At 43.4% G+C, this 27547-nt stretch overlaps 3 protein-coding genes across 4 annotated transcripts in view; 1 reads left to right on the forward strand and 2 right to left on the reverse strand.

The window, feature by feature from the left end:
• Positions 1-13328, reverse strand: part of cabp2a (calcium binding protein 2a) — a 29850-nt gene extending 16522 nt beyond the window's left edge. Inside the window, exons 1-2 of one of the 2 annotated variants that reach the window (XM_080756758.1) lie at positions 13243-13328; positions 10227-10412 (exon numbers count right to left, since the gene is read on the reverse strand). In XM_080756758.1, coding sequence (XP_080612884.1) covers positions 10227-10412; positions 13243-13305 — 249 coding nt within the window. In that variant the 5' untranslated portion in view covers positions 13306-13328. Of the gene's footprint in view, positions 1-10226; positions 10413-12065; positions 12148-13242 lie in introns of those variants that run through there. The other variant, XM_080756759.1, reaches the window with a different exon arrangement.
• Positions 13329-15680: 2352 nt separating this feature from the next.
• Positions 15681-27547, forward strand: part of LOC308313134 (von Willebrand factor A domain-containing protein 7-like) — a 37204-nt gene continuing 25337 nt past the window's right edge. Inside the window, exon 1 of the mRNA XM_080760063.1 lies at positions 15681-15801. The gene's annotated coding sequence lies outside the window, so the exon portion shown is untranslated. The remainder of the gene's footprint in view (positions 15802-27547) is intronic.
• On the reverse strand, positions 22282-25699 carry LOC308313135 (prostaglandin D2 receptor 2). The gene is made up of 2 exons (XM_080760064.1): positions 25369-25699; positions 22282-24298 (listed from the first exon to the last, which is right to left on the reverse strand). Exons 1-2 carry the CDS (start codon positions 25639-25641, stop codon positions 23132-23134), a joined length of 1440 nt encoding a protein of 479 aa, XP_080616190.1. The 5' UTR covers positions 25642-25699; the 3' UTR covers positions 22282-23131.

The raw sequence follows: 27547 nt of genomic DNA on the forward strand, positions 1-27547 counted from the left end.
TCTAAATCTAGTAACCAAAGTTTTCATTTAAATGTAGTGAAGTACAATATTTGGATCTGAGATGTAGTGGAGTAGAGGAAGCATGAGTTCAAGTCCGTTGCTCTCCCCTTGTCCCCCATATATGGGGACTAGGTTGGCGGAGGGTGTGTAGAGCCCAGGATCACATTAGATGATTGACACAGGGGTGAAAAATGGGTTACAAAATCGTGGGATAAAAAATATATATATAAACAAATTGTACAAAAAAAGTACATAGTAGGCTACTGAAGTAAATGTACTACTTAGTTGGTCTCCACCACTGACATTTGTTAAATTCAACAACAGATTAGGACATATCAGTCAGAGAGCAATGGAACCACAGTTAACCAGTAGAAATTGTAGAATCCAGGTTTCTTGGTCACAGCGTCAGTGCACTGCAAATCTCAAGGAATGCTTTCATGATACTTAAGCCAGAGTCATAATACTTTGTTGCCGTGTTGATTTTGACAGCTAATTTTTTATTTTAGTTTTAGTCGTGGTCCTTTGAATAGTTTTCATTTAGTCTAGTCACAGACTTATAGTCACCTGGAATGTTTAGTGTTAGTATAGTCAAGATGTTTGTCGACTAAATCTACAGTTGATTTAGTGAAGTAAAATGTATTTTGGCGGCCTAGTTTTAAACGTGATGAAAAAAGCCGATCAGCTCACAACGCGTCGCAGTGCGACACTGATCTACAAGCTTGTAAATATGCTACATATACATTAAAAACATTTTGAAATGTGACATTTTGCATATTGAGTAGGCTACTATCATGTGGCTATTTTTCTACTTATTCAAAAAAATATTATCCTCAAATTGGTTGAAGGAAAGCAAAGACAAACAATTGGTCAGTGATCAAACCCTTCCTGCATCAACAACCACTTCTATTTCAAACTAAAATCACTTATGCGTCATTTACACTGGCAGCCAAATCCAGCCTGTTCCATTTGTACTATCAATTCAATTCAATTACATTTTATTTTATTAAAGTGTCAAATCACAACAAGCTGTCTCAAGACACTTTACAACCAACAAAGATCCACCCAGAGCAAGCAATATTGCGTCAATGGTAACGAAAAACTCTGACCGTGTCAGGGGAGAGGGCGAATAGGAAGAAAGAATAGAACAGGGTGGGCTCAGTGGAGGGGCCTGGTCCACATCTGGTCCACTATCAACTCTCAGACTTAGAGGGTGGTCCTTGAAATAAAATACAAAGTTTGAGAACTGTCTGTTGTTCAATTCTATTGTAACCCCTTTCATTGTACAATAATTTTCCATGCTTTTAACATTGACAGGTTATCACCAGGAGAGGGCAGCAAAGTTACACTTGTGGCAGATGAGCTTGGGCACATGAGCACTTGTGGTTAATGTGGGAGACACCAGTCCATTGGCCAGTAGTGGAAAAAGTACTCACATCTGTTACTTAAGTAAAAGTATCAATACTGCAATGTAGCCTAGAAATACTCCATTACAAGTAAAAGGTCCAGAATTCAAAATGTACTTGAGTAAAACTAAAGTACAAAGGTATTGGCATCAGAATGTACTTAAATACCAAAAATAGAAACTACTCTTTATGCAGAATGTCTCATTTCAAGTTTTGTTGCACTTTTGTACTTTGTACTTTTTTATAGCACTTTGTATATCAAATGTATATCATTTTTTAACATAGCCGATCTACAAGCTCAAAATGCGTCAGAAGCTCCTCTCTGTGCTTATAGCTCCAGCATGCTCTCACCTTTAAAAGGAACTCTGTGCTTATAGCTTCAGCATGCTCTCACCTTTAAAAGGAACTCTGTGCTTATAGCTTCAGCATGCTCTCACCTTTAACAGGAACTCTGTGCTTATAGCTTCAGCATGCTCTCACCTTTAAAAGGAACTCTGTGCTTATAGCTTCAGCATGCTCTCACCTTTAAAAGGAACTCTGTGCTTATAGCTTCAGCATGCTCTCACCTTTAACAGGAACTCTGTGCTTATAGCTTCAGCATGCTCTCACCTTTAAAAGGAACTCTGTGCTTATAGCTTCAGCATGCTCTCACCTTTAAAAGGAACTCTGTGCTTATAGCTTCAGCATGCTCTCACCTTTAAAAGGAACTCTGTGCTTATAGCTTCAGCATGCTCTCGCCTTTTAAAGGAAGCTCCTCTCTGTGCTTATAGCTTCAGCATGCTCTCACCTTTGCATCGCACGCATAAATCTATTCACCTCAGTTGACCTCGGATTTAGTGGAAGCATTGCTCAGTGCAAGGCAGTGCAACGTATAGGTCCAGTGCATGTACGCAAACAAAACACGACTTGCACAGTCAGTCACGCACGCATGCACGCACGCACGCACGCACGCACGCACGCACGCACGCACGCACGCACGCACGCACGCACAGTTGGAGATACCTATATATTCCTTGTAGGAATTTCTCAACCAGCAACTCAACACCGTGTGAACTGTGAGCTTAACAGACCGACAGAAAAGATAAGCCGTTGAACAGTTGGGATGAGATTTAATGTGGAAACCCTCGAGGGCATGCAGCGTCATGCCAGAAAGATAAAGAAACATTAATAAACGCTTACACTCCAATATCAGTCAACTGTTCATGAGTGTGCGTAAGTGTGGTTCAGTGTAAGAACCAGCAAGTTCACAGAACTACTGTAAATAAAGTCTGTATCTAGGATGTACCTTTCAATGAAGATGCAACTTCGCTTTAATTATTTCTTACATGAAACCAATTCTCATTAGGAAATGAGAGCCTATATCTCCTGTTTCTGTAGCGTGAGGCAGCTTGATGTACAACTACACCCACTGGACATGAAGTACAGTGCAAGTACACCCCCTGGACATGACGCTAGTATGTCGCAGGGACTTACCCTCAAACCAACCCTTGTGGCTGAGTACCAAGCAGGGAGGCACTGGCTCCCATTTTTCAGAAATTCCTTCCTTCCGCAATGAGGTTATTCACAGTGACAGACGGTTAGCACTTCTATGACCCTCCCTCTGCTTTTATTACCTCCCCTCTGAGGGCAAATAAGGGCTGGATTTGCGATACAAAGTGTGTGTGTGTGTGTGTGTGTGTGTGTGTGTGTGTGTGTGTGTGTGTGTGTGTGTGTGTGTGTGTGTGTGTGTGTGTGTGTGTGTGTGTGTGTGTGTGTGTGTGTGTGCGTGTGCGTGTGCGTGTGCGTGTGCGTGCATGCGTGTGCATGCGTGTTTAAGTGAGTGCTAAAGAGGACAGAATGTGTGGGTCGTGCCATGGGATGGGTAATGATACCCAGATGGATACTTGTCACTGATACAAGTTGATGTACATCTCTCTGCACAGATTAACACTAAGTACATTACTACATTTATACTTAAAAGGACCACTTCACCACTTTTCAACTTATGTTCATATCCTCACTAATGTTGGTAAAATGGTAAATGGTACATTTATATAGCACCTTAATCAAGACTCTTGTCTTGATTGTTTAAACATGACGTCATGGGCCGCTATGCTCGATAACAGGCTTGAGAAGCCCAAAGCTTATTGATAACGGGTACTCAATGTTTGTTTTCGGAATATTTCGGAAACAAGACCAGAGAAAAGCTGGGATAAGGACTGGAGAGAGTGATGGATGTCGTGAGGGAACAGAGAATAGGAGACTGATTATTGGGATGTAGCGGAGGATTACTGAGAGAGTGATGGATGTCATAAGGACTGGACTGGATCACTGGACTGGATAAGGTCATGAGGGAACAGAGAATAAGAGACTGATTATTGGGACGTAGGAGGAGGATTACTGGTGTAGAGATTAAAAAAGGAAGGGGATGAAATGGACTCTTGGAAAAACGGAATCACTCGTACGGATGATGAGGGAAAGAGTTAACTTTGTGGGATAAAAAGTGTTTGAGCAAAAGGAGAGGTCGGCCCATTGTGTGAGCGTACAGTATGTGTACTGTAAACTGAAGTTATTACTGAAGATGAGCCTGAAGGCTCAGCGTAAGGCCTGATTGATGCTGTCGCTTGCTAAAAATAGACGTTCTATACAAGCTCACAAAGCGTTGCATAAAGCTTAATCATGCCCTCCTAGCCAATGACAGGGCATATTGGTATAGAATCATGCCCTCCTAGCCAATGACAGTGCATATTGGTATAGAATCATGCCCTCCCAGCCAATGACAGGGCATATTGGTATAGAATCATGCCCTCCCAGCCAATGACAGGGCATATTGGTATAGAATCATGCCCTCCCAGCCAATGACAGTGCATATTGGTACAGAAGAAAACACATGAACATTCCCGTCCGAGACCCGAAGGCATATCAAGAAAAAACACTACATTTTGTGTGTCTCTGTTTCTGTCTCATCATCCTCTTAGTGAATTCATAATCCATCGAAAGCGTCATTGGAAACACATGCACTGAGAAAACATGCATACATTCACACAGGTGCAACAATGGGAATGCAAACGAAGAGATTTTTTTCTTTTAACTCATGGTCAAATACTAAAGATACCTCAAGTTGCCATGTATTGCTGTACTTCCAATATTATGAGAAATATGTTTAGTGATGGTTTGACAAAAAGTATGTTTAGTGTTCTAGGGTTAAGACGCCTCATGTTGACATTAACTCAGTAAAACCTTTGGAACTCCTTGCCCACGGGTTCTATACTATGGTAACAAGACTACTCGCCCCGTTTCTGTTTTCCTCCCAGAATTTTCCCCAGTGAAGGGTGGGAGAGGCTGGACAGCAGACGGCTGGAATAGCATAATTATTACAAAGTTATCCCCCTCACTGGTGAAAATTCCGGGAGGAAAAACGGGCAAGCGGCCGGGGCGAGTAGTCCAGTATTCTATACTATACTATAGGCACCACACTAAATAGAAGCTGAGCTTGTAAATCGGCTATTTGCTCCGAGTGTTTGCCCCAGAAAAGTTATGTTAGGGTTCACGTGTTCAAGCCTGTGTGTTGTTTAACTTTAGAAAATATTGAACCAATGGAAAGTAGTAAAAAACGCTTTGGACAAAACCTCTTAACTCCATTGGACCCTCAAACTGTCTGCTAAAGCAACTAACTCCACCACCTCTCCCCCTCTCATGCAAGTAATTGACAATATATAAAGTCACAACACCAACTTTGATGAGGCGGTAAATGGTAAATGGTGCATTTATATTGCACCATTATCCAAGGCACTTTACAGAGATTGTGCATTACATTCACCTGCAATAAGTTTTAAATAAGATTGCTCTCGAATCAAACACCCCTCCTCCTCTGCAGCACTTGGCACCTTCGCAATCAACAGGAATGCCACTGCAACTTCAAATCAATAAATATATTTAAAACAATTAGTATACTTCAGCAATGCATTTCCGTTACAGTATCAATAAATAGAACATACACTTTACAACTTGACCCGCCACTTCCAAGCCGGCTGATTGATAATTAATTGGAAACAGGTGTAGTAAAGTTTATGCAATGTCCCCAATCATTGTATGTGTAAAGGGCACGGGCTGCCCAGCTGTGACAATGTATATTTTTCATTTCCTGTATTTCCGACAGCAGAGATATAACGGTGTATTACTTCCCTCCCAGCATATGGTCATGCTTGCATAAATAACATTGTTTATGATTCTCTTCTATTAGTTGTGAATTAACCAAGTCTATTTTAAGGATAGATAAGACCATGAGGTTGAATCCGACAGCCACGTCATGTCATGTGTTCTGATTCATGTCATGTATTCATTCCAAATCCTTCTTGCTCTTTGTGCAATCGATAATAATGCTCTTTATAAAGATCTGCGTGTAATCCCACGAGAGATGCACGGTGACCTGGCAGATACAGCATGGTGTGACAGATGACACAGAGGGGACATGCATATAAAACCACTCATCGTGAAGATTATAGGTCACATCGCGGGTCAAGCGGGACTGACCTTTCTATGGAATCAGGCTACTGTACATGATAGTACAGTACACACACACACACACACACACTCCATTCATCTCATGGGTGCTGTAACCACAATAATATAAACACATAGATTTATGAATTGCAAATCCATGAGCCGGTATTTGTCCTCAGAGAGGAGGCAACAACAGAAGGTATGATGCTGTTTTGTTTTGTTCACATACTGTAACTCCAGAACCCCTTCGCCCCACCGTATTTAAAGTTGACACACGAGTGCAGTGCCCAGAGTGCCCAGAACCAGCACAAAAGCCTCTGCCCGGGCTCTGGACAGGGCCCAAACTAGCCAATAATTGATCACACCTGATCACACCGCTAGATTTCCATATATGGAGCTGGCCTGTTCTGACATCATAGATATAGGAGTGGGTATGTTCTGACAACAAATAACTCCATATAATTAATTATGGGCAATGTCACACTCTGACCTACAGTAGTGTGGGTAATGTTTCCGAAAGGCACAGGTATAGGTAGACTGCCCCAAACTGGAAAACATACCATACCATCTTTATTTATATAGCACATTTAAATAACAACAAAGTTGTACCAAAGTTCTTTACAATAGCACCGTGCCTCTCCCCGTGTTATACTCTGCTGCACCAATTAACTTATTAAAAGTGATTTCTTCAACTCCCACCCCTCTCAGCTCTACCACCACACTCTCTCTTTCTCTCTGATACTGTCTAGTGTCTACAGTCCATAATGGCTCCTCCTCCTGACAGTGTTCACATAAGCCTGTAGGATGTTTGCCCATCACCTTCAATGTTTTATTTAACTCACTGTGTCCCAACTTTAGCCATGTATGTTATTATTACTTCCTCTCTTCTGCATCCATTACTGTTCTTTCTGCTTCCACCCACTTTACTTTGGCTGTTGTGATAATGCCTTCCTTTTCCTTCTCCATCCCGTCTTTGCTGCCATTCTTCCATCACCTTCTTCCATATCACTGACTTAGCCTCTGCTTTACTTATATAAATCTCCACCTCTATTTCCTCACTTAGCAGTGCTTCCTTGGCTAACACATCCACGGTTTCATGTCCCTCAATCCCCACATGCGCTGAGTACCCACATGAATTGTAGTTCCACTCCCTTTTGGATCAGGTTATAGTGCACGTGAAGCACTCGATACATTATGTCTTCTCTGCACTTTGATCTGAATGACATCAAGCTTTTTAGTACCGAGCTCGAGTCTGAGTACACCACCACCTTTTCTGGTCTTGCCTCCTCCACCCACTGTAAAGCCATATACAGCATATTCAAAGTGCTTGTACTAACTGACTGGCACTGGCAGGTCTCCCTACTTAAATAGGCCTATAACTTATAAGCCCCTCCCACTGGACCATACCAAACCTGGATTGATTCCACAATCTAACCAGTTAATTTGTCCAGAGACATCACATCACAAGAGACATCACAATTCATAATATACATTTTAAAGTGTCACTTATTACTCAAAAGATTATCCACATCATGGAAACAACTTTAGAGTACTCAATTCAAAAGCCTCACAAGTTGTTGGCATGTTCCCCCCACACACACACACACACACACACACACACACACACACACACACACACACACACACACACACACACACACACACACACACACACACACACACACACACACACACACACACACACACACACACACACACACACACACACACACAGCTGGTAGTTGCTCCCTACAATGAAGCCAACAATCAGTCATCAATCAAGCTGCTTCAAACTGTATATAAAGTCAAACTAATATCATTTTCTGCAACATAAACTTGAACCCATTTGGGTCACAACATTCCTGTTATAGGTTATGGACAAAACAACAAAGTTTGCTAAATACAGCATCGATCAGTGGCAGGGTGAACTATAAAAGGGACACAGACATAACTGGGTGGGACATGCATTTCCAACTTGCATCGTTCCAAGTAGGCCAACGTGCACAGCTGTCAATTTGTGTAACTGCACTGTACTGCATGTACTGCATGTAATGTTTGTCCCTGTGTATGCACCACCTCTAAAATAGGTGATATCCTTTCAATAACATTCTGAGACAATTCTGAGCACCACTCAAGTTTAATAAAATTCACTTTCTGGTTCTCAAATTGTGATTTTACTTTTCTTTCTTTTTTTCTTTCTTTTGCCTATAAAATATATATCTCCATAACCTAAAATGCGGATAAAGATTGCCTATATATTTCTTCACATTCACATATACCAAAGTGGCGTTTGTTATTTGTACAAATATAAAGCCCAAAACCTCCACTTCCGGATATTGATTGCAACACATTCTGAAGTAAAGTATATGGTGATGATTAGACAATCTGTGCAGCTGCTACACAGACCTTATTACAGGAAGTGCACAAGTTCAAGGTAGAAAAAGTACAAAACGAAATCCGCCACTTCCTGACAGGATTGCTCACTTCCTGATGTGATAAGGTTGTCCACATCCTATATTGCAGTTGGCTTAACATAGTCTGGCTAATAAGTCACACTCATATCACACTCCGGCAGGCAATCTTTTTTGCCAATGGCTGATTCACGTCTGGCTTACTATAGGCTATGAGTTGAGAACGCATCTGTGTCACCTTATAGCTTTTAATCACTTTAACCATTATTTTAAACTATATTATTTTAAAATAGCAGGTCTACAAGCTCATAGCATGGCACCGAGTGGCGCGCTACGAGCTTGTAGATCTGCTTTTTTAAATTTATTGTGAAACCGTGTGCAAATCTTTGAATATATATTCTTTCACAGTTATAACTAAAAAACAGCATGGATGCACCTGGGACGTATGCTCAGTGATGTATCCTGATGTCAACGGGGTTTCAGGTCTCTCAACATCATACCCCTCACTCAGGCGACCCAGCCGGGAGTGATCATGAAGTCCCGACTTATGTCCCGGCCAGTAGCTACCCTCAATCAGTCCCACTAGGGAAAAACCAGGGCCACACAATCCGTTGGAACTATTCCAGAACCACTCTGCCAGGGCTACACTTCTGGCACATGGCAAATGTTATTAACTCGTATCTTTGCCTCTGGGGGGGAGGTGGGTGTGTGTTGTGGGGGGGAGGTGGGTTCCCTGGCTGGAACAACATATTTTCAGATGGGGGTCGACGGCCAATTAGCTACAATATATTTTTGGGCTCCTTGACATGAAATAGTTTAACCGCTGATATAGAATGTATATGACATCTGACAATCGCCATCTCTTGACACAACCACACACAGCAACTACTTTAAAATCATTATAAATCCAGGCTAAACTCTTTAACGTTCTCCAATTCCTCTAATTCAAGCACCTTGTTGTGCTATACTATACATTATAATGTGATCTGTCTAGTTTGTCCAGAGCCCCACCAACATGCAATTCCAATCTGTGATTGATGTGGATGTTGTATTCATGATACTACTGCGTATTATACTGCCCACATTGTTTTGTTTTTTTACAGGGAATTACAGACAAACATTATGGAATATCAAAACCTTGTTTGATGCACATGTGACATGCCTCACAACAATAAGCCTACGTACAGTAAGCTGCATGGCTCCTTTCCAAATGAAAAAGCAGCAGGTTTACTCCGAGTCTCTCCCACGCGTGACTTCTCACTTCTCTCTAAGGGAGATGGAAACCACCCGCCGCCTGAGAAACACTCATTCCGGGCCGCTTGTATTCACAACCTTATTCTTTGGGTCATGACCCACACCTCATGACCTGTAGGTGAGAGTAGGGATGAAGATTGCTCGGTAGACAGATCAGCTCTGCCTTCTGGCTCAGCTCTCTGTCCAACAGTCCAGTGCGGTAGGCTACAGCGACAGACTGGAAACATGTTGTATGTTTACAGTACTTCTAGTTCTAGTCGACTAAATCTACAGTTGATTTAGTCAACTAAAATGTATTTTGGCGGGCCTTGATGTCGTCGTAATGGAGCTGATTTTACACTTGCTGAAAATAGCAAATCTATACAAGCTCGTAGATGGCTTGTAGATCGGCTATTTCCAGCATGCAACCAAGTGTAAAATGACTTATACTGCATGGATCTCTTGAGTCTTGTCCACTAGTCGCTTCCTACCATGTTAGTCCAGTTTTTATTGGTTGACGAAATCATCAATATATTGAGTCATAGTTAGTTTGTCATCATAGCTCAGTTTCCATTTAGTTTCCTAGGTTTCATCAGTTGAAAAAGGTAGTCGACGAACATTTTTCCCCATCATATAGCATTAGTCGAAGAAATCTCAACACCTTTTAGATCTCAACAGCCTGTTCAGAGTTCCCTACCTGCCCGAAGACAGAGTCCACGATGGGCCTGAGCTTCCTCCTCTCTCCCTCTTGGAGCCAGAGGTCCTCTGCTGGGTCTTCCGCGGGCGAGCACAGACTCAGGGTCTTGGACTTGGGCTTACGTTCCTTCTTCAAGCTGGCCGAGCTCCATCTCCTCAGGGAGTCCATCTTCTTCTTTATGGATCCCTGTGTGGAAAAAGACTCAAGTTGAGGAGACGATGCCAAGCAATGAGTGCATCAAGCAAGCTGTCTGGTTGAGTATAGCCTATATACTTGTTCCACCACTTTCTGTTGTCACCTGTTCTTGTATAACCCATTTTGACCTGAGATCAGATTCTAAAAATGTTTTCTACATCCTGACAGTTTTCTGAAAAAGCTATGTTTCTATGTCAGTCGTTCTTCGATTTTTCAAAAATAGCAGACCTACAAGCTCTGAGCTATGAGCTTGTAGATCTGCTATTTTCAATAGCTAAAGCATAACATAATGCTAACACCAAAACGGGTTGCCGCCCCAAAATGGGATGAAGCCATGCTTGGAGATTGTTCTAAATACATCTCATCCTTTCTGAAGAGGGACTCTGAACTCTATACCACACCCGATCAAGTCATTTCCCCCAAAATCAAGGTACCAAAAGTTAACTCTGCATTTTATAGCTTCTGTGGCCCAATTACATGGAATGACCTGCAAACAACATTACAATTGACCACATTGGTACCCTTGAGTCGTTTTAAAACCCTGGTGAGCATATACAGACTCCCACAATATGTAACTGTTTCAGATCGCTTTGAAATTTGTCTTAGATTTTTATTTGTAAACCTAATTCACATGTAGGCCTATAATATATACCTACAGGTATATGCAGGTGCATTCCCAATGTTGTATGCCGACTTGGCATGGTTCCCAATTAATTAAGTAGTTCTGGAGCAGGTTTAGTTCAAGTATAGACACTAAACGCTAAGTAAAATGTATTTTGTTACCGTCAACCTGTACTTTCTGCTTTAGCCTCCATATACTGTAGTAGATATCATATTTTACGAGCTGTCACAACACAATTGTTTTCATTCACAGAGAATGTTATGTAAACAGATTTGTAAAGTGGCAATAACGTCATTTCCCTGAATGGAATATATACTTCTAAATTCTACGAAATACTTCCGCTAAATACTTCTGCACTTTCCAGCCAAATTACAGCAATTAAATGCACTCTACAGCGTAGCGGTCTTGCCCAGGGTGAGTGTGCCTACGAGTCACACCAGTTTTCACCGAGATCTGAAAACATAGCATATTTTGGTTGTAAAGAAGAAACCATATTAATAATACTAATACATATATGGATGTGCAGAGTGCAAGAAACCACCATTATGTGTCATGGTTATAACTAAAATCTCCAAAAATATCATTAACCACAGAAGATACTGGATGAATTATGCTATGCGTATGAATTATGATATGCTTTAGCTATTGAAAAATAGCAGATCTACAAGCTCATAGCGCGCCACCGAGTGGCGCGCTACGAGCTTGTAGGTCTGCTATTTTAGAAAAATCGAACAACGACTGAAACATATATATATATATTGTTTTTAATATTTTTTATCCCACGATTTTGAAACCCATTTTTCACCCGTGTGTGAATCATCTAATGTGATCCTGGGCTCTACACACCCTCCACCAACCTAGTCCAACCTAGTCCAACCTAGTCCAAACATATTTTTTTCAGAAAACTGTCGGGTTGTAGAAGACACTTTTAGAATCTGATCTCAGGTCAGAATGGCTTAAGACACAGACGTCATTTTTATCATTCACAAACACCTGCAGGTAAAACTCATAATAAAACTGACCTTTTTCACTATCTTTCCCTCCTCCGGCGTTCCCAGAGATGACGTGCTTCCTGCTTCATTCATGGCGACGGTTATACTATAGTTTCCCCATTCACGGCGATTATGTCCCGCTTTTTCTCTCCCCCCTTGGTCAACAAAACATCCCTTATTCTCCCACCACAGCCCCTCCCTTTTTATCTCTCTACAACAACACGGGTTTTTAATCTGAGGCAGCATCTCTCATATTGCTCCTCCTCCCCCCCCCCCTTCCGTCTCTTTTTCATCCCTATCGTAGCATCCCTCTATCGCTACCACCTACTGTACACACTACTGTATTTGTATCGCACATTTCTTTAATGCATTCTGACCTGAGATCAGATTCTAAAAATGTCTTTTACATCCTGACAGTTTTCCATTCTGACCAGATTCTAAATATGTCTTCTATACGTCAGTCGTTCTTCGATTTTTCAAAAATAGCAGATCTACAAGCTCGTAGCGCGCCACCGAGTGGCGCGCTACGAGCTTGTAGAGCGCCACCAAGTGGCGCGCTATGAGCTTGTAGATCTGCTATGACACTAACTATACACTATTTCATGTCAAGGATCGACCCCCAGAAAGATATATTTGGCCGCAGGGCCCCATCGCAAAATATGTTGTATACCAGAAGCAAAGAATTTAGTTAAAAACGTTCACTATAGGAAAGAATATATTATATTCAAAGATTTGTGCACATTTTCACGATTTTTCAAAAAATATGCCAGATCTACAAGCACCGCTATGAGCTTGTAGATCTGCAATTTTTCAATAATAATGGTTAAATTGCTAAAGCGACACTAGATGCGTCCCCGTCCTTAATGGGTTAAAATACAATGCAGTGCACTGGAATGAAAGTGCACTGATGAAAAGTAGGTCATGCTAAAATAATATAGAAATATATACAAATATCTCAGCAAGGCGTTAGCTGACATGTCAGAAAGTGATTCTGGAATTGTCCGAGAGAGAGCGTCGATCCATGGGTCACCAATGTAAAACTGGACATTAATTTATTATCAATGGAATTTAATGTTTAAGCTATAGGACAAAGTTTGTGTACACCCTCAAAGCTGGACATAAAATATAGCATTTTAAAAAATATATATATATATATCTATGTATACCCCCTAGATATGACACATTACAGTATGTCGCAGTGACTTACCCTGAATTCACCCTTTGTCAAGTCCCGCCCGTGGTTGTGCACGGCGCCCATCTTCGCACCCATTGGTTGCCGTTTCGTGGTTTGGAGAAAAATCCTTAGGCATTTATAGGGTGTCGACACCCTCGCCCAGGTGCGAGCCACTTTATAGGCTGATCCTCATGATTAGCTCTGCTCCCCAATCCTATTGGACAGAGAAGAAAAATGATTAGGGGCAAAGCAACTACACACAACCACGTAGATAAGTGAAGTAGGCCTACTAAAGCAACTATATTCACACACAGACAACATAGGGAACCAAATGATCAAATGATCAAATTCAACATAAACAAGGCGGAACCAGGGGGCGGGACAATTAGGCAGAAAGAGCCCGTTAGTCAATCAGGAGGGACCAATCAGAAGGCTGACAAAGGGTGGATTGTGATAAAGACAGAATGCTTTCTCACTTTTCCTTTTGAGCCACACATGTATGTTTTTCATTTTCTGTTTGGCATAACCTCATTTCATACTCAGTATTCCCACATGTCGGTATTCAGTCATTATCCAACAGTTTGCTGTTTAACTATGCCGGCTAAGTTAGCAATCCGTTGATCTTGACTTCTACCGTTTTATATGCATATATTTATTTCATTTCATCATTTGGACAGAGACAATTGGTTGGTCAACATACTTTTATTTCTTTCAAAGTCCAACAGTTTAAGTTAACATTACTATGTTGTCAAACACCCACTACTCACACCATCCTCATTTCCTGGTCACAAAAGAGTCACTACTGCATCCACTGCTCCTTTTATAGGTGGAGGGTTCAATTGGGTTGCACCATGTTGCAGGGGTGCCTGGCTCTGGCAATACATATTATTTAATATGATTGCAACGGGACGGTTATTTAAAACCTGATTTGTTAATCATTTTAGGATTGACAATTAGACTGTCAATGTTTGGAAATGTTTCTGGGTTACATGTTCACTAGTAAGTGTAAGTGAATGTTTTGGGGAAACCTGTCATTAGACAGATGGTATGGGCCACTAGTGAGAGGCCTGAGTTGGACTTCATGTAGTCAGTCCATGGTGAGACATGAGAGGAAGGGGGCACAATGCGGGAAGCTCTGCCCTAGGACAGTGTAGGGACTGGTAATGTCCACACTGGAGGCTTGAATTTAAGCTTGTCATTTAATTTTGGTTATTTGCATTTTATTTGAAAGTTACATTTTATTTTTGTGAAGTATTCTTTTTCTGAGGCATTTTTTGGAAACCTTTGAAATAAACGAGTGGCAACGATGGAGATCTTTTGGTATGTCATTTTTCTGTGCACCAAACGGACTCATTTACATGGATTGAGTGTGATGACCTTTGGTGTGACTCGGCCCGGCTGATTGACCCGGCCCGGCCCGGGGATTGACCCACAACCTCCCAATCTCAAAATGGACACCGACTCTATAACCACAATAAGGCCACCCATGCAGCCAGCCAGTGCACTTTACAATAGAGCCGATTAAAACCAAACGACCTTTGGTTTGTTGTTTGAGGACTGCTTTTAAACGTGTATGTTTTCAATTCTGTGGTATGTGGAGCATTCTGAAAACAACTCCACCATGGGTTTAGTTGCAGTGGGGTGGGGTGGGGAGTGGGTCGTTCGAGGTGAGAATTGTGTGTCTGTAGCCTATGCATGTGTGCGCATAACGTGTGTGCATGTGCGTGCATGTTGAGGACTGTTTTTAAATGTGTATGTTTTCAAATCTGTGGTATGTGAAGTATTTTTTAAACTATTTAGTTGCGGTGGGGTGGGGTGGGGTGCATGGGCAGTGGGTCGTTCGAAGTGAGAACTGTGTGCGTGCGCGCGCACGTGTGTGTGTGTGTGTGTGGCGCTGGTATAGGTTGAAAATGATAATATCTTGATGGGAAATATTTAATCAAGATGACTGGCCCGCTGGCCAAGTGGTCCACAGACACATGCCACATAATAGGCTCAATAGGCTCTGGCCTGACAGCGTGCCGCGTGTTCGAGTCCCGTCCATGACCACCTTTGCTGCATGTCTTCTCTCTCTCTCTCTCTCTCTCTCTTTCCTGTGAATCTTCACTTGATACCAACAATAAAGGCAGAAAAGCAAAAAATAAGAGGCGTTGCTGAAAATGAGCACTATAGTATTCTGCTACTACTATACCCTGGGCCTGGGTACATTAAAGAACAGCCCCCTTCCCCCCATATTACTGTACCTAAAAACATAAAAACGTATTATTGTATTGTATCATGATGTCCTCATCTCAACTCAGAAGAGTGTTTTCTTTTAACAAAAGATACGTATATAATATATTCACCTAACTGGATTTTCTATCATCAAACTGCATCAGACGTGCTGAGACATGTTGAACCCCAGGTTGAACAACAGCATGGTGCTGCAGAATCGAAAGCAAATACTTCACAATCACGGCACATAGTTTACTCCACTCTGACTCACCACTTCCACTTTTTCTGGCAGAAGAGGAAGGATATCTTTCTTAAATAAAATCCTGGTCAAAACGCAAGAAGGTCTCATCATCTGTGAAGACTTTGCCTTGAGGGTGAGTAAAGCAGAACTGAATTGTAGACCCATATACTGTATGCGTACTGTACATGTTTTGTTTTTTCATGAGAGAGAGAGACAGTATAAAATGAGAGCAGGGGAAAGACTGCAACACATGGTTCATGCATGCTCATCAACAGTGGTGGGGAAAAAGTACTCACAAATGTTTTACTTAATTAAGTAAAAGTATCAATACTGCAATATAGAAATACTCTGTTACAAGTAAAAGTATATGGAATTCAAAATGTAGGCTATACTCGAGTACAAGTACAAAAGTATTGGCATCAAAATGTACTTAAAGTATACCACAAGAAGTAGAAAGTACAGAATGTCTCATTTTCAAGTTTTAAAATGTATAAAAAAAAACGTTTGAAAATCTCCAAGCTCTATGATCTTGTAGATCGGCTATTCTTCAAATGGCCTGAAATGACTATATAGGGCCGAAGTGGTTAATGCAAATGTTTTGTAACAATTAACAATCCATCCAAATCTGCAAAGTAACTATAGTTTTCAAATGATTGTATAGTGGAGTAAAAGTACCATCTTTGCCTCTGAAATGTAGGAGTAGAAGTAAAAGTATTGCAGTGATTCATATAAATTGAAAGTGAAAGTGGATTCATATAGAAATTGAAAGTGATTCAAGTCCCACTGAACTCTGGAATCTGAGCTTACAAAACATACTGTATAATGAACATTTTATATAAATGTTCGGATCATGCTGACCTGACCTACAGTAAGAGATCTGTGTTAACCCTGCACTGTCTGTGTGTACTTTACTTGTCCAGCATTTCTGTGAACGGGCGGGAATCCCCACATGTTTACCCTCTATATAAAGACAGCACGAATCAACCTTAATACTCTAGTCAGCATCTGTCAGCTATAAACTACAGCACAGTGCATTAACTGCTTTTAAAGCAAACATACATGATATACCACCCCACACTATGCCAATGTAGCCACACCTCTCACTAAGTCCCACCCGCTCCGCCTCTCTCTGTCCAGTGTTTTCCCACAAAATAATCTCATCTCTCTCCGGTGCCGTTTTCATTCCATTGTTGTCTCCACCAGGCCGAAGGCATGGGGAGAGAGTATGTTTAGTTGTCTCCACCAGGCCGAAGGCACGGGGAAAGAGTATGTTTTATTGTCTCCACCAGGCCGAAGGCACGGGGAGAGAGTATGTTTTATTGTCTCCACCAGACCGAAGGCATGGGGAGAGAGTATGTTTTATTGTCTCCACCAGACCGAAGGCACGGGGAGAGAGTATGTTTTATTGTCTCCACCAGACCGAAGGCATGGGGAGAGAGTATGTTTTATTGTCTCCACCAGACCGAAGGCACGGGGAGAGAGTATGTTTTGTCTCCACCAGACCGAAGGCACGGGGAGAGAGTATGTTTTGTTGTCTCCACCAGGCCGAAGGCACGGGGAGAGAGTATGTTTTATTGTCTCCACCAGGCAGAAGGCATGGGGAGAGAGTATGTTTTGTTGTCTCCACCAGGCCGAAGGCATGGGGAGAGGGTATGTTTTGTTGTCTCCACCAGGCTGAAGGCATGGGGAGAGAGTATGTTTTATTGTCTCCACCAGGCCGAAGGCATGGGGAGAGAGTATGTTTTGTTGTCTCCACCAGGCCGAAGGCATGCGGAAAGAGTATGGTTTATTGTCTCCACCAGGCCGAAGGCACGGGGAGAGAGTATGTTTAGTTGTCTCCACCAGGCCGAAGGCACGGGGAGAGAGTATGTTTTATTGTCTCCACCAGGCCGAAGGCACGGGGAGAGAGTATGTTTTATTGTCTCCACCAGGCCGAAGGCATGGGGAGAGAGTATGTTTTGTTGTCTCCACCAGGCCGAAGGCATGGGGAGAGAGTAGGCTATGTTTTGTTTTCTCCACCAGTGTCTATAAATGTTTTGATGAATTGGACCCTCTTGTAAACAAGTGTAATGCTTAGGTCGTCCACTCACAGTTAACAGTCTTTGTATTGAGTTTGTGCTTGAAATGTACTGTAATTCTGCAAACTGTTAATAAATATTTCAATCAATCAATGGGGGGGGTCTGTAGCCTACCTCTTCTCCCAGCATTGACGAGTCAACGACAGGTCGGTTCTTTATAAACAGGCATTTATTTCGGGCATTCTTCTCATCCCTCAGTTGTTCCATCCATGCCGTGAGAACTAAATAATCACACAAAATAATAAACACATAATCAACAAAGTGTATCACAGTACATAATATCGATCAAACAAACATGTAGAAAATGCGCGATGCGCACTTTGCGCAGGTGAACGTGTCCATCGCGTACATCAAACAAAACAACACATCAAAGACTAATCCAAATTATAGAATAGGCTACCTCGTTGGCCGCTTGTTGTGAAAAGAGGTTCTTGAATCTTGATTTGCTTAATGTTCTTATAATGTCCTTTGCCAGTCTGCTTTGGCTTCAGACGTCTTTCTTACTTTAACAGTTTGTAACACACTAAACTGCAAGTGTGCTGCTGCCTCCTTCATGCAGACCAGAGTCTGAGTGAGTGAGACAAAGGTTGTAGCACCTGTGTGCAATGCAATGCAATCATGCATCAATCAGTCAATTAATCATGGCCCAGTGTTGCTACTGACAGACAGGGACCTTTGTTCTGCCTCAGAAAGTTATCATCACAGTATCATGTTTTTACATTCTTAACCTCATATGAAATCAATTATGAACCACACATCTTTTTTAATATATTTTTTATCCCACGATTTTGTAACCCATTTTTCACCCCTGTGTCAATCATCAAATGTGATCCTGGGCTCTACACACCCTCCACCAACCTAGTCCCCCATATATGGGGGACAAGGGGAGAGCAACAGACTTGAACGACCACATATTAATTATTGTGTCATGAAATTATTTCGAATTATGTTTTATGAACTTTTATGACCATGAATTGTTGTATTTTAGCTATTTTAGTAGGCTATTTTTTTAGTAAGCATTTTAATAACAGCACTTACAGGGTCCCTGGAACAACATATTTTCAGATGGGGGGTCGGCGGCCAATTACATATAATGTTTGGGGTTCTTGACATGAAATACTGAGAACCACTGACATCGAAACATGAGGTTTTCCAGAAAACTGTCAGGATTTAGAAGACATTTGTATAATAAGGTTTCACTTTCACTATAGTAGACAAGGAGAGGACAGAAGGAAGGTAGACTGCAGGGAAAGCAGGTTTTAAACAATAGAAGCTCTGGAACAACAGGATATGGCCCTGCATGCCAGATCTAACCTGCAGTATTGTGTTGTAGTGCACGGTTTCCCCAAAGGCCCAAACTCTGGGTCGGGAGCCACTTTGCTGAGTCGTGGACACATTTTTCGCTTTATTTTTATTTCCTTTTAATAACATTGTAAAACATGTTCACAATCATTCTTTAAAAAAAAAAAAAAAGTTTTGCAGAAGTGATAAACTAAGAGAGTAACTATAGTCCTATATGTATTATGACGCAGAGTGGCCAGGGCTGCCTCCATGGTCTGTGGAGAGACAGACCCTGACAATATGGACTATATAGAAGGCTATATGGACCATAGCTAGAACCAGGGCTACTACCTCCTGACCCTAACCCTAACCCACACCCTGATTAGCAGGACAGAAAGCAGAAGTAACCCCAACCCACACCCTGATTAACAGGACAGCTGGTTGAGGCGGTCGGTCCCCTCATATAAATACCTGGCTGTTTATTTATGGTGTGCAATCTGGACCAGCTAATGAACACTATAGTGTCATCTTTAACTACTTACAGAGGTCCCCCAGGGCTCTGCACTAGTATGTCTTCTCTTCAGCTCTGTTGTGAGTTTGTAGATCAGCTTTTTTTTTGCAAGTGCAAAAAGGGCCCAGTCTAGATTGTTTAGAGACCAGAGGTTCCCATTCCCAACCACTGGTACCAGGACCACTGGTGGTACTTGAGCGCCCCCTCTGGTGGTACACAGAGGAGACGCCCCAAAAAAGAAAAAAAGTGGAATGAAATATTTATATATTACTACAGGCTGTTCTTCTGACCAAGCAATTGGGTGAAATAGGCTGATTAGTGATTTAGATTAGAGTTTTGTCAGAGCAGCAGCATTATTGGCTTATAGGAATGGAACACAAAGAGCAGGTATTATAAGCTCCAGTATTTTAACCTCAGTTATTATGGTGCTACTTAGAGAGCCAAATATTTTAGTAGCCTACTTTAGTGCTTTAGTACTTGAAGTACTTTCTGAGTATAAAGTAAGTAAGTAGCCTTGCCGAGCCATGAGGCCCATAGGGGCAGGAGCCTATCTCCTGTTTCTGTAGCGCGAGGCAGCTTGATGTACAAGTACACCCCCTGGACATGATGCTAGTATGTGACTGTATGTCGCAGGGACTTACACCCCAATCCAACCCTTGATGCTCTTGAGTGTCAAGCAGGGAGGCACTGGGTCCCATTTTTACAGTCTTTGGTATGACCCGGCCGGGGATCGAACCCCGACCTCCCAGTCTCAGGGCGGACACTCCAACCACAAGGCCACTGAGCTGGTATCTGAGTATACTTCAGTATCAAAACGTCGGGACCCGTACTGGTTTAGACGAAGCTCTGGTCAGTTGAAGTCAGCTGAACTTAACCTCCCTAATGGCATCTTTGTTCCTGACCTATATGAGCTCAGTTGGCGGTGTTATAAGTTGCATCAAAGTTCACCAAAGTTGAACTGTAGGCTACATTATCCTATGTTAGGCTGCCTATACTTACAAAATGCATTTGGTGTCCATTCAAATAAGTTTACTTAATTTGCCCTGAGGAGGGGTTATGCAGGCCCCTCCCTCACTGGGGACTGCAAGTCGGACATCTCGTTAATTAGTCAGACCTGTGTGGCCGGTTAAGAGTATAAGAACTCACCCGTGCACTATAGTGCCCGGGCAGTGGGCTGGCATGACCCTTTAGCTGACCCGATAGTGTGCGAGAGCCCAGGATTCAACTCATCTGCACAGATCTTTGTGTTTTCCCCCGCACTAATCCTGCACTGTTTGTGTGGCCTACATTGTACGCGTACGTGCGTGCGTGCATGCGTACGTGCGTGCGTGTGTGACAGTCAGTCATGGAGGAACATTGAGCCGGTATAGACTTATAAATAATCATTATTTATATTGATGGTCATAATTATCCAATCACACTGAAAGGGGGTCAGAAGTACAACCATGTTCTTTGAAAGCACCAGGATTAACAGGACCTGAAAAAAACAAAACTCAAATTTAGGTTAACATTCTTTATGCGTAATTTAATACTGGACTGCTCCCTAGTGGTGGAAGTCTTGATTGCAACATGCCTTCACAACAACATCAGTCCAACGTGGATACAATTTAAGGGCATACAGTAGGCTTCCCAAAGCAAACTGTTAACTGTGAGTGGACGACCCAATTAGGCATTACACTTGTTTACAAGAGGGTCCACCATGTTCAATTAATCGAAACAGAGTGTACAAATGGAACCAAATGGGTCCGTTTGGTTCCATTTGTACACTCTCAGAGTTAAATTAACCTCGATTGTAAAATGTAAATTGGGGTCAATGCCATTAAACGGGGGTCTGTAGACTAATATTCACGTCAAACTGGGGGTCCTTGAAATTAAACGGGTTGAGAATCACCGGTCTCTGGATATATATGTTCTAATGGGGGTCCGCGGGCTAATACATGTCAATTTGGGGGTCCTTGACATGAAAAGGTTTGGGGACCACTGCAGTAGGCTACAGTATAGAATTTGCTTGCCTGAAGTGAAAGCTTAGAAGGATTTAAACAGTATACAAGGCAGCAAAGTTGGCATATAACATATTTCTCCCTTTATTACAAGATAAACATTTTCAAAAAATATAAAATGCGATTGCTTTAATAAATGTATATACAATGTATTGGCTACAGTTAAAAACACATAATAATAACACATGGATATAGATACAGCCCCATCAGGACAATATCTGGAGTAACTGAAGGCTTCGGATAAATAATTTGACTACACTTAAACACATGGGACAAATCATTACGATCACACACACACACACACACACACACACACACACACACACACACACACACACACACACACACACACACACACACACACACACACACACACACACACACACACACACACACACACACACACACAATTAGTGGAAACCATAATCGCTTTCATCATATTCATCTTTCATTTTATTCAGTACTGTACTTTAAAAGGGCATAAGACTAGTGGTGGAAAAAAGTTAAAAAACTATACTCACATATTTGCAACGTAGAAGTAAAAGTCCAGAATTCTACGCATTCTATTCTATTGCGACACATTGTGATCTTGTAGATCGGCTATTTTCAAATGGCCGAAATGCATACAACGCAACTAGTAACTAAAGTTGTCAAATAATTGTACGTGGAGTAAAAGTATAATATTTGCCTCTCTGAGATGTTTAGTGGAGTAAAAGTAAAAGTAGAAATAAAGTTGAAAATGTAAAAGAACCTCAAAGTTGTACAGTATTTTAAGTAAATGTACTTAGTTACTTCACACCACTGTCTATGAGGCAGCGTAGGTCCCTACTCCCGATCCCGACAACCTTTGCCGCCTAAGTCTTAGAGTAGACCAACTCTCCACTGTGTGCGTGCGCGCGCATGTCTCGCTCCCCAGTCTACTGTAAACATATCAATAAAAAGTTTTAAAAAAGGCAGCCCCCAAAAATATCTTAAAAAATGCTAATGACTAAAGCCCCACAATTGGGGGAAAGTGATACTTTTGCTCAACATGATTTTAAAAGCTCTGTGCATGTATTACATTTAATCAAAGTTAAACGTCCACTTTTTGTTCATTACGTATAACTTTCCTGCTCTACCTCGGATTCGAACCCAGATTTCCTGAGTTGGTGCTTAACACTGTGGACTCAGTTATTTGAGCCCATGTGATATGCGTCCTCTACTGTATAACCACCAGGTATCCAGTGGTCCAGCTCCGTGGCCTTCTGGTTAAGAGCGTCCGACCCTGAGACTGGAAGGTCGGGGTTCAATCTCCAGGCGAGTCATAATGAAAAATGGGACCCAAGGCCTCCCCGCTTGGCACTCAGCATCAAGGGTTGGATTGGGGGTAAATCCCTGCTTGGCACTCAGCATCAAGGGTTGGATTGGGGGTAAGTCCCCGCTTGGCACTCAGCATCAAGGGTTGGATTGGGGGTAAGTCCCCGCTTGGCACTCAGCATCAAGGGTCGGATTGGGGGTATAAGTCCCTGCGACAGGTCCAGTGGTGCCTCACTCTCCACCGACAGAAACAGGAAATAAGACTCCTGCCCTAATATGGGCCTCGCGGCTCTGCAAGGCGTCACTCATCAGGTTGTCTCTTCTCTTCTTCCCCGTTCATTTCCCTTCGCTCTGCCATCTCCGTCTCCCGGGCTTTGAGACAGCGTTGAGGATGTTGGGCAGACGACAATAATAACGTGGAAGAAGGATTGCGAGCGGGCGGTCGGGGTGACCCGTGGGACCCGGGACAGCCTTGAGAGACCGGAGACGAGGCCGCCGCGCTCAGCTCTCGACTGCCGCCGGCGGCTTTCCCTTTGTCCAGTTTTCTCCCGATCCCCGGGACGGATAACTTCCTCCCTATTCCTCCTCCTTCTCCTTCCTCCAGCAGTCCCTCGAACACGGCCCCCAGGCTCTGGCGGATCTTCACGCAGAAGTGCGGGCAGCAGAAGGCGTAGAGGACGGGGTTCAGCACGGAGTTGAGGAAGGCCAGCGTGGAGGCGATGGGCAGCCCCACCTCCACCAGGTACAGCTTCCGCCGCCGCTCCTCGGCGCTGGCGGCCACCGAGGCCGCCGCCTCGATGAGGCAGAAGATGTGGTAGGGCGCCCAGCAGAGCACGAACGCCGCGATCACCGACGTCACCATTTTGGTGAAGCTTTGAGAGAGCTGCTGCTGGTTGTATGCCGACGTGGAGGAGGAGGAGGAGGCGGGGAACAAGGGATTGGACGTGGAGGACAGAGCGCGCCGGGCGGGGGCTGGAGGTTTCAGCAAGGAGGCGTTGATAGTCGTTTTTTCGGTTTTCGCTCCGACCGGCGTCGTGTCGGGCGGCCTGCAGGGGGAGCTAGTCTGCGTTCTCCTCCTCGCCCTCCTTCTCAGGCCGCGGACGAACAGGACGTAGCTTCCCGCGATCACCACCAGGGGCATCAGGAAGGCCAGGAGCATCTTGGAGACGGCCGTGGCCGTGTGCCGCACCGCGCAGTCCCTCTGGAGCGTGGCCGCGGAGGAGAGGTAGGCGAAGTTGTGGTAACACAGGTTCCTCCCGTCGCGCCTGGTGGTCACGCCCCGGAACAGCAGGTAAGGGAAGGTGTTGACGATGGCCCACAGCCAGCCCAGCGCGCACACCTTCCAGGCGGCCGCCACGGACCGGCGGTTCTGACACCACGCCGGTCTGGCCACCAGGAGGCAGCGGTCTATGGAGATGGCCGCCAGCAGGAAGGCCGAGACGAACATGTTGAGGAAGAAGATGGAGGCCTATAGCGCGGAACACAAGGTTATTATAGTTAACTAACGAAAACTAAAACATAATGAATAAACATTTGTGTTAACTATAAGTAAAAACTAGAAAACGATAACTAAACTGAAACTGTATTGTGTTTACAAAATAACTAAAACCAACTGAAATGATAGACAAAATGCCCTTATTCATTTTTGTCAATTGATTTATATTATATATATATATATATATATATATATAATAAGCTTAATCTTTAATTGACTGTATTTATTTTTTAAATGCTGTCTTTTCTTGAGTTTTTATAGCACAATACGTACTCTGGCCCCTTTTTCAATTGTTATTATCAGCATCGAAAGGGCCCAAAAAACTAAAACTAACAAATAAAAAACTAAACTAAAACTAAGTGCTGTCACAAAAAAAAAAAAAGTAAATAAATAAATATAAACTAGCAAACCCGCTCTAAACATTTACTAAAACTAACTGTTCTAAGTGTGGGGGGCAGGTCCCAGCTGTGTTCTCTACTAGGTTCTGTTCTGTACTGACCTGCACGGAGCAGAGCGCGGGGGGGAGGTCCCAGCTGTGTTCTGTACTAGGTTCTGTTCTGTACTGACCTGTGCAGAGCAGAGCGCGGGGGGCAGGTCCAGGCTGTGTTCTGTACTGACCTGAGCGGAGCAGAGCGCGGGGGGCAGGTCCCAGCTGTGTTCTGTACTGACCTGAGCGGAGCAGAGCGCGGGGGGCAGGTCCCAGCTGTGTTCTGTACTGACCTGTGCGGAGCAGAGCGCGGGGGGCAGGTCCCAGCTGTGTTCTGTACTGACCTGAGCGGAGCAGAGCGCGGGGGGGAGGTCCCAGCTGTGTTCTGTACTAGGTTCTGTTCTGTACTGACCTGTGCAGAGCAGAGCGCGGGGGGGAGGTCCCAGCTGTGTTCTGTACTAGGTTCTGTTCTGTACTGACCTGTGCAGAGCAGAGCGCGGGCGGGAGGTCCCAGCTGTGTTCTGTACTAGGTTCTGTTCTGTACTGACCTGTGCAGAGCAGAGCGCGGGCGGGAGGTCCCAGCTGTGTTCTGTACTAGGTTCTGTTCTGTACTGACCTGTGCAGAGCAGAGCGCGGGCGGGAGGTCCCAACTGTGCGCGCGGTGCAGGTAGTGTGTGAACAGCGGCAGCGTCAGCGTGGCCAGGAAGTCGCTCATGGCCAGGTTGAGCACCCAGACGGAGGCCACGGTGCGGCGGCAGCGCAGCCCGAAGCCCACCACCCACAGGATGAGGGCGTTCTCCAGGATGCCCAGCAGGGACACCAGGCCGTGGACCCACACCACCGCCAGGCTGCCCGCCGTGGCGTTGGCGTTGTGGCGGCCCTCCTTCATGAGCTGCAGCAGGGGACAGACCAGGGGATGGCCGAGGCCGTCGGAGGAGATGATGGAGGAGGACGGGGCGTTAGACATCTGCATGCATGGGGGGAGAACGGGGCGTTAGACATCTGCATGCATGGGGGGAGAACGGGGCGTTAGACATCTGCATGCATGGGGGGAGAGAACAGAGGAGAGTTTGATTTTAGTGAACTCTTAAACCTGACACGACCTGGACAGTCGTGACAGTTTTCTGAAAAACCTACGTTTCTACGTCTGTGGTGCTCAAACTATTTCATGTCAAGGACTCCAAACATTGTATGTATTTGGCCTCCGACCCCCATCTGAAAACATGTTGTTCCAGGAAAGCCTCCCAGAAGCAAAGATGTTAGTTAAAAACTTTTGCTGTGAAAGAATATACATTAATTTTCATATACATTTTCAAGAATTTTCTAAAATAGCAGACCTACAAGGGTGCTCTGGTGGCAGCGGTGTGAATGGGTTCCTCCGTTCGCTCCCCGGTGTTACAGGCTGTATTGGTTGAGCGTAGTAGTGGTCGACAACCTACACCTCAAACCCTAACCTAACCCCAACTGCAAGCACGGGAGCAGCTATATGTCCGACCGTTGTTTCCGCATGTCGGTCCATTGGTGTGTCTAATGTGCGTGTGCATCAGTGCATCCCGTGGAGGGTGTCCACCCACCGTCAGTCCAGCCTACTGTAGCTCCTGGCTGGCGCGCGAGGACTTTTACTACGTCCTTTGATTATAATTACAAAACATACCATTAACCACATACAGCCCTACAGTATATACATTTCAGCCATTTCAAAATAGCCGACAAGCCGACAACGCGTCACATCACGTGCATTGTGAGCTTGTAGATCTGCCATTTTCAAAAGATTATTAAACATTTGAAAACCTGAAATGGGACATCCTGCATAATGAATCGACATGAATGTAGAGCTAGTCTGTAGTTTATATAGTCTGTAGTTTATAGTGTAGGGAATTGCTTCATTTGTTTAATTGTTTCTGCTCGCTGAGAAATAAATGATTGATGATCTCAGCCCTCGCCAATACAGTAGTGAAAATGAACAAGCATGCACTTGTGTATCCAAAGCATCGTAATAGTAATGATGACGACAACGGTGATGACAGAATGATGAGTGGATCATATGCTATTGTCTGGAAACAGCTGATTAATACCTATTCATTCATTCCTGCAATCATGTCCTGTATAAGTCATACGTCATTTTGATTGATCATGCACAGATTTGTGAAACATTACTTTATACTGTTCTAAAAGCATCAAAGTGTCTTGATGAGTCTTCCATCAGTCCATCAGAGTAAAGTCCTTAGTATTCATTGACCATTATACTAGGGATGGAGCTTGAAACCCGGCAGATAGTAAAAAAAAAAACTAACCTTGTCCTTAACTGAGCTTAAAGGACAACTTTAGTTTTTTTACAACCAAGGTTCATGTTTCAGGTTGTTATTAAAGAAAGTAAAAGATGAGTGTTAATTATTTTGCTGCTTTCTTTAGTTTTAGGGATTTTAGCTCTTTTTGACAGAGGGGTGGGGGCATTCGAGCACGGGGCTAAATATGTATTGTACAACATTGTATGGTGATTTATTTACTATAGTCCTAATAAACCCCAGGAAATTACATCTGGCCACGGAAGATCACAGGATCTACTGAATGTGAAGGAGGCCTAGCTTATACTGTGTGTGTATAGGCTCAATATGTCAGTTTGTCACATTCAATAGATCTTGTGATCTTTTGTTGTATGAAATTTAACACTCACCTTTTAGTTTCTCTAATAACAACCTAAAACATGAACCGTGGTTGAAAAAAACTAAAGTTGTCCTAGGAATAAGGTTCAACCGTTTAAGCATAATTTACTTGTGTTACTTTAGGGATACCAG

The sequence above is a fragment of the Protomyctophum bolini genome, assembly GCF_963924005.1.
Source record: "Protomyctophum bolini genome assembly, chromosome: 3".
Classification (NCBI taxonomy): Eukaryota; Metazoa; Chordata; class Actinopteri; order Myctophiformes; family Myctophidae; genus Protomyctophum; species Protomyctophum bolini.

What these genes read in the sequence shown, in the direction of transcription:
- LOC308313135 (XM_080760064.1), bottom strand. Translation starts at nt 25,641, where the DNA reads ATGAAGGAGGGCCGCCACAACGCCAACGCCACGGCGGGCAGCCTGGCG. An exon ending in CCGCGCTCTGCTCTGCACAG is followed by an intron (nt 24,299 to 25,368) that starts GTCAGTACAGAA and finishes TCCGCGCTATAG; the next exon opens with GCCTCCATCTTCTTCCTCAA.